Genomic DNA, 7,518 nt, shown 5'->3' on the forward strand with positions numbered 1-7,518 from the left:
TGTTTTTATTTTTCTGTTTTAAACATTAGAAGATCCTTACATAAGCATGGTTATTAATGTAATTGACTGGTCTCCTTGAAAAGATTGCTTGGTATTATGGTTTCTTTTATTTTTAGTTTTATGATTAAAAAACCATTGATTGATCCGAAAATCCAATAACCTAACCCACGTTTGATGTGATTTTTATTTTTTAATCTTATTTATTAATATCAAGTTAGATAAATAATAATAAATCAAGTTATTATTTCTTACCATTCATTAAATCACGTCAGTTTAACTTAAATTTAATTGTTTAGATTTAAAACACGTGGCCAATGTATTTACATGGAATTGGCATCAAATTCCTATCCAGGAACATAGCATTGCCATCGACACTTTGCAACCGACGGGTTCTTGGGAGGCATGGCAATATTAGATCTTCGATTCGAAATTCATTTATATAAGCTTGAGATGACTGCGACGAGAACAAGTCTTAAATCTAACCACAAATCATTCACAATTGAATTAAGAAAATAAATAAGATTAATAATTTCAACCAATTTCGTTTTTTTTTTTTGGCATATTAGGCATTCAAAACCGCAAAATTACCTCATAGAAGAGGGTTTTGAACACTACAGAATGAAAGGTTATATATTATAGTGGCTTGGTGAGTGCTTTACTTCTCACCAAGAAACCAACATAAACAGTTCCCCCAACGCCCTCTCAACATAAACTTGAAATACCAGTTGGAGGAGATAGGATAGTGTTTCCCTTGTTAGGGTATGTGAAGAAAGCACAATAAGTAAAGTGACAGGACACCTAGCTTCCAGTCATTAAGTGCATGGAAATCAGATAAGCAAATTACACAGCCGGTCGATGCTCAACTGCACATTAAAGGTAGTGGATAGGAGAAGGGCCAGGATTTGAGAAAAGAAAGGAAAAATTGCACGTTCTATTTCCACGCTTCTTCGGAATCATTCTTCGTCTGCTGGAGATTGATAACCGTCATTTGACTGATCGTCATCAGATGATGCCTTCTTGGCTCTCTCGTTTCTTTCCTGCCACCTTGCCCATATCCACTTCAAAACAATGAACCCTCCAAGTGCATACACCTGAAAGCAGATTAGCTCATTCAATTAATTGAAAAAATAAAAATAAAATTACAGCATCTGCTGTCTTGGTTCACAGTAGAGTGAAAGGTGAAGAGAACTGGTCTCCTGGCAAAGGAGCCATGACCAACACTGGCTGCTCCCATTACAAGGGATACGGACAAAACAAAACTAAGACTTTAGCATTCTATTCCTCTTGAAAAGACAAGCAACGGGTAATTCTATTAGTTGCTTGTGACTTTTAAGTTAAATTCCAACAGAAGGATATTAATGAAGATTATGAGGATTATAGCCCCACTTCACAAAATTAAATCACAAGTGTCTTAAAGATTATTTACACGGCACAATTAGGTGGGATCTTGTACGGATGTAAAGGGAACTGGAGTTTTCAAAGCAAGACAGATTTTAAGGAGGATGGAGAGGGAGTGGTGACAGGAAGTTCAACAGCATCATAAGTATATATGCATGCAAGCATACACAGCAGCATACAAAGGTGTCTGTGCAAAAAAAAGGAAAAAGAAAAAGAAGAAGAAAATGATTTGCCACAAGAATCAATGACAGAAAATCAACATCATTGATTAATAGTAGCTAGAGAAGGTTGAAGATGGTGGACATAAGAAACTCAACAAACTATAGTACAGAAGTGAAAACTTCGAAAGGAAATTCATTAAGTCACTAACAACATGCCCAAAGAACAAGTCAGTCAAAAGCTAAACTAATTGAGGACCACTGGCTTCGCATAAATGACTATATAAGCTTCAAGTACTCATAATTTCCATAGCCTGAGTGGAAGAGCGATGTACACTACACTTTTTTTCCTATCTACAGAAGCTCACGGGTTAGATGAGAATACCATAGCCTGCATTCAGAAATTCCCTTCCTTTCATACATTCTCTAACCTAATTTCACAATCACGTTAACTTCACTACCTGGTTCAATTAAGCTACCATATTCTCTCCTAACAATAACCATAAATTCATTCAGATTTTGTCATATAAATCCAAGGTTTCATTACCCAAATCTCAGTCGATCCATAAACACTTTAATCCTTCACTATTTATCAAAGCAAACACCTTTCAAATGCCAACATTTACATTACCCAGCATAAGAGCTCGCTGTCAAATAGTTTCCACTTTTGAATGGTAAATGCTTAGCATCTAGCAAGAAGACAATGCTGCAGAAACAAAATATCTTGAAAATAAACTTTACAAACTCCCTCATCTTCTGTGTTACTTGACCACTCTTGTTTCCTACATTTCTAACAATCTATGCCCATACACACCACTCTTGTTTCCTACATTTCTAACAATCTATGCCCATACACACCACTCTTGTTTCCTACATTTCTAACAATCTATGCCCATACACTGCAAAAATAATAATAATCAGAATTCCTTACTCATCTTAGCATATGATTTCCCATAAAACTACATGCATGTCATTATCATTGGAAATAAAAAGATCACTAATTTTCACAAAAAAAAAATTACAACAAAACAAAAGCCCTACACGCCGAGACAAAACACAGAAACATCCACAGACCTGCCAAATGATCACAGGATTATGAGTCCTTCCACTGCTCTCTTCAACCTCAGCCTCAATCGATGAAGGAACTAAAGAACGAGTATTTGGGAAGCTGACAATATTGGGTTTCTGAATTCCACTCTCGTTTTCTCCTCCTTCAGTAACTACTGCTATTTTCGGTTCCTCTTTAGCCAGAGGGACTGACTTGTTAAAGAAAGGAACTTTGAGCTCAAACTTTGGAAAAATTGAAAACAGATTTCTGGGTTTTTGAGAGCTGTCTTTTTGGGTCACGATTTTGCTGTTTTCAGTTTCCGCCATTCTTTTTTGAGAGGATATGGAGCGTGGATTTTTCAGGGTTTTTGGGGTTTTGTAGTTGAGCGGAGATAGCAGAGTAGAGCACGTGACGAGTGATGGGAAAGAGGTAATATTTTAATAAATGGTACAAAAAATATGATAATTACGTTAACTTATGCATTAGATGTGCATTTTCTTTTCTTTTCGTTTCCTTTTCTTCCACAATTCTTATATTTTGTGAAATATAATGCCAGCATCTTCGGTCAAGTCAAAAAATGTTGTTTCTAATAATATTTTTTTAATAAAAAAACTTAAATGATATATTTTTTAATTACAACGTTTTTCACCCGATAATTTTATTTATGCATTTTAAATTCAGTAAATTGTACCTTGTGTTGATTTAAGAGGGAGGATGAGTGTTTATACATAACCTCTAGAATGAAACGAAATCTAACAAAGAGAATAGTTTTGTCAAAGCAAAGTATATACATAACCTCTAAAGATTAAATTCACTTTGCAATTTTGTACTCTTGACAACTAACCACGGCTCATCCTTGAATAATAATAATAATAACAATAATAAATTATTATTATTATTAGCAGAGTTCTACTTGTAACAATAAGGGAAGTACTCACTGGTAAAAGGATTAAGGGATGCTTCATTCCAGGCTCTTCAACTTCAACCTTCAATGGAGGAGGGGCTAATGGTTTAGGATCACTGAACTTCACAACATCAGCTGGCTTATTACCCGTAATCTTTTCTTTCTCTTCCAACTTAATAGCATCAACATCAGCTTTGGGTGATAGGTTAAATATTGGAGGAAACTTGAATTCAAATCCTCGAAACACCAGAAACAAGCTCCTGGGCACTTTTTCTTGGCCATCTTTCTTGCCCCTAGCCTTGTTGTTCTCAGCCATGGTTGTTAACACAGAATGATTGGGTGCAATTTCTTTGTTTCTCTGGCACTGTTTGCGTAGAGAAAACAAGTTCAGGACTTCAGTAATCAAAGCGGGAGGTTTTGGCTTGGTTTCTTGAAGATACTAGGCCCGCGTCTCTGGAGAGTGTTGAGCATTCCTTTGTATCTAGTACGATCTTTGCATTTCATTTTCATCTCTCTTGTCGGCTCCACTTTTAATTATTATTTTTTCATGTTTTATTTATGATTTTTACTAGTAGGATTAAAATCTTTTCCATGAGCGAGAGAGAGAGAAGATGGTAAAAGAAATTAATTCCTGAATTTTTTAAAAAATTGTGTTTTCTCATGGTAAATGGCCCAGGCATGAGGTGCCACTTGGACCCGCGCTTTTTTATCTTTTAACTTTTGTTTTAATTTCATCGTATTTTTATTAAGTTAATAAAAAGAAGGGTCTTTTTTATTTTTTTTATTATATAATAAAATAAGATAATTAATTAAAATTACAGGTTTATTTAAATTAATTATGGTTAATCTAAACTGTTTTTTTAACTTGTCAACTAAAAAAACTACGTTGAAATAAATTTAATTTAAAATCTGAATAAGAGTATTAAGTTTAATATATTGTATTATATTTAAAGTGTTAGATAAATATTTACTTTTCTTGGCAAAAAAGAAAAACGAATTACTTGGTCAACGAAGTACGCATAATCCATAGTAACATGTCACATGCTTTATGGAAATACAACGTGCCAGCTTAAAAAAACAACGGTCGTTCCATACCATTTTCGATGACGCGAAAGAAAACTATAAATAAACAAAGCAAACCAGCAAGGGAAAGTACCACAAAAATCACGCAATCTCACTGTTCTTTTCACTACCGTCAATCCACTGCTCCCCCTCTCTCTCTAGAGAACCCTGCTCTCTCTTCTTCTTCTTGAGATTCTTCGTATTTTCTCAGAAAATGAATCCGCACTTGAATCTTGAAGAGAACATGAGGTTGGCTTCAGTTCTTGAGCCATCAAAACCAGTAAGTTGTACTCAAGCTTACTTGCTTTTGCCTTGATTTTCGAGCTCTCGCTATTTTCTTTCTAATAGCTCAAGAAAGCTCTCTTTGCTTGTTTTGTTAATGTTATTTCATGTTTCTCTTGGTTTATTTAACCCGCCAAAAATACTACTTTGATTTCTTGATTGGTTACCAAGAAAATTCAAGAAAAAGTATAGAAGACAAATAGTGTTTGGGGTTTCTTAATCTTCATTGATTTGTTTCATTGCTGAGAAAATGTTAGGAACTGAGACGTGTCTGGATTCGTTGTATTCTTCTTTACTGTGGAGATCAAAAGGGAAAAGATTAAAAAAAGTAGCAGGGCTTAGCTTTTAGAGAGAATATGAGCTATGATTTCTTATATTCTTCTGATTTTGGATTTTGCAGAGTTTCTTTCCTGCAAGGACAAAGATTGTTGGCACACTTGGTCCACAATCTCGAACTGTGGAGATAATAACTAATTGTCTGAAGGCAGGAATGTCTGGTATTGCCCCCATCTGATCTTTTTAAACATCTTAATATTGAAAGCTCCCCCCCCCCCGCTCTTTGGATCCTTTTTTTTTTTTTGGTTATAGAAAATTGAATTCATTAGTTCCAAAATTTATATCTGGCTTAGGGGAAATGCAGGTTTCACTTCACACTAAGAGTCAAATATTGAAAGTACAAAAACATTTTGCCAATCTTTAGTCTTTGATTTTCTTTGAGACCAAGCAGGCTATAATTATAATATGCCTACTCTTGGGGGTTGATCTAAAATGCTTTTCCGTTTATTTTAGTGGCACAGTTTGATTTTTCATGGGGTGATACTGAATACCATCAAGAGACATTGGATAATCTGAAAGCAGCCGTCAAGAGTACCAAGAAACTCTGCGGGGTAAACTTATCTTTATTAGATTCAGTTTAAGCTATATTATACCTCATTTAGCTATCTAAAGTTGATGCAAAGGCATGGATGGAAATTCGCATCTTACCGTGGCTGGATGATAACTTGATATGTGTTCTTCATCTTTACTTAATTTTTGTGTGTTTAAAAAAAAGGTCAATTTCTGTGTCGTTTATATCCAAAAAAAGTATGGAGAACCATCTAATGCGTCTCCAAAAGTTTGAAATTTGGATGTGTTGAAGAAGTACATGATACATTTTGAAATGTATTCAAGTGGTTTTGGCACTTGACACGAATACAGCTCTCTTACTGAAGTGATCTCAAATTTGATAGCTCCATCTTTAACGTCCTTCAAGTCTTTCACCAATGCTCTTGAGATGATGAGATTTTTATTCTCCTCTTGCTGGGTTTTCACTTTATTTAATAGCCAAATCTTATGACTTTCTTTACTGTCTAATTCTTTTGGTTTTAATCTCAGGTAATGCTTGATACTGTGGGTCCAGAGTTACAGGTGATCAATAAAACTGAGCGCCCAATTTCCCTTCAGGAAGATAGCTTTGTTGTCCTAACACCAGATCAGGACAAAGAAGCCACTTCAAGTCTGCTACCCATAAATTTTACTGGGTTGTCGTCGGTGAGTAACTGTTTTACATGCTGTATAGACTAATTCCGGTTTCATTTGGCATTTGCATCTGTGTTTGGAAATGTTTGTGTAGTTTCTTTAAAACATAGCTATATGTGCCTTGTGCATGCCTGCGTGCGTGTCAAGTATTATTGTTAACTCTACGTTTCTTAAGTCATCCATTGATTCTTTTGAAATTTTTGTAAGTCGTTATTTTTTTTTCCTTTTATGACATGGGTTCATGTCATTTGTCAATGCCTTTGTACAATTTCTGTAGCTGGAGTTTGGTATGGTCTTTGCAGGCAGTGAAGACGGGAGACACAATTTTTATTGGTCAATACCTCTTTACAGGAAGTGAAACTACTTCTGTGTGGCTAGAGGTAAGTAACTTCATTGAGGCATGTCATTTCACCTGCTTTTCACGCCAAGCATGCCTTTCACGGATCATAATCATATCACTTATGTAGGATGAGAAAGCAATTACTTTGCTCAGCCCGTTTCAATTAAAACTATTCTTTGAACAAACAAGCCAGCAGACTTGTACTTGAAAGATAATGGCGTGATTCAACTTCCAAAAAAGAACATTTTCTTAATTCAATTTCATGATGATGCAGGTCGCTGAAGTAAATGGCGAAGATGTGGTTTGCTTGGTAAAGAATTCTACTACCTTGAGTGGGCCACTATATACTTTGCATGTCTCTCAAATCCATATTGATCTGCCTACTCTCACTGACAAAGATAAGGAGGTAATTCTTTCTGCTTGATGAAATAATTTGTTGTTTTAATTGAGTATGATGAAATAATTTCTTGTTTTAAAACTGATCAGTCCTGGCTTCCATCATTTATACTGGAATACAGCCTCATTCTTCTTACCTCATATGTTACCCTAGGGAACTAACGCTTCAGAATCATATTATCGTTTTTATTAAAGATTAATTTTGGTGCCAACTATATGAAAAGATTGGTGACATGCTCCCTTGAAAATTTGGTCCTTACTGCTATTGTGATATCATTAAGTGCTTTGATGAAATTTTCATGATCAATATCAGGTTATAAGCACATGGGGTGTTCGAAACAACATAGACATCCTCTCACTTTCATACACCAGGCATGCTGAAGATGTTCGTCATGTAAGGATTTTCCTGCTG

At 35.2% G+C, this 7,518-nt stretch overlaps 2 protein-coding genes across 4 annotated transcripts in view; one reads left to right on the plus strand and one right to left on the minus strand.

Annotated features, from left to right (window-relative positions):
* Positions 1 to 517: 517 nt before the first annotated feature.
* LOC105125506 (uncharacterized) lies at positions 518 to 3,998 on the minus strand. 3 transcript variants are annotated; one of them, XR_842253.1, is made up of 3 exons: positions 2,631 to 3,019; positions 690 to 1,091; positions 585 to 642 (listed from the first exon to the last, which is right to left on the minus strand). XR_842253.1 is itself a non-coding variant. In XM_011025981.1 (2 exons), exons 1-2 carry the CDS (start codon positions 3,822 to 3,824, stop codon positions 954 to 956), a joined length of 420 nt encoding a protein of 139 aa, XP_011024283.1. In that variant the 5' UTR covers positions 3,825 to 3,998; the 3' UTR covers positions 518 to 953. The 3 variants fall into 3 exon arrangements, 2 of the variants coding, with proteins under 2 accessions (XP_011024283.1, XP_011024282.1); XM_011025981.1 differs by lacking the exon at positions 2,631 to 3,019 and adding an exon at positions 3,543 to 3,998 and having other exon boundaries at positions 518 to 1,091; XM_011025980.1 differs by having other exon boundaries at positions 613 to 1,091.
* A 643-nt stretch (positions 3,999 to 4,641) lies between these two features.
* Positions 4,642 to 7,518, plus strand: part of LOC105125505 (pyruvate kinase, cytosolic isozyme-like) — a 6,172-nt gene continuing 3,295 nt past the window's right edge. The window contains exons 1-7 of the mRNA XM_011025979.1: positions 4,642 to 4,850; positions 5,253 to 5,349; positions 5,642 to 5,739; positions 6,227 to 6,382; positions 6,673 to 6,750; positions 6,985 to 7,116; positions 7,420 to 7,500. Coding sequence (XP_011024281.1) covers positions 4,785 to 4,850; positions 5,253 to 5,349; positions 5,642 to 5,739; positions 6,227 to 6,382; positions 6,673 to 6,750; positions 6,985 to 7,116; positions 7,420 to 7,500 — 708 coding nt within the window. The 5' untranslated portion in view covers positions 4,642 to 4,784. The remainder of the gene's footprint in view (positions 4,851 to 5,252; positions 5,350 to 5,641; positions 5,740 to 6,226; positions 6,383 to 6,672; positions 6,751 to 6,984; positions 7,117 to 7,419; positions 7,501 to 7,518) is intronic.

Source organism: Populus euphratica, unplaced genomic scaffold, assembly GCF_000495115.2.
Source record: "Populus euphratica unplaced genomic scaffold, PopEup_1.0 scaffold22.1, whole genome shotgun sequence".
Taxonomy (NCBI): Eukaryota; Viridiplantae; Streptophyta; class Magnoliopsida; order Malpighiales; family Salicaceae; genus Populus; species Populus euphratica.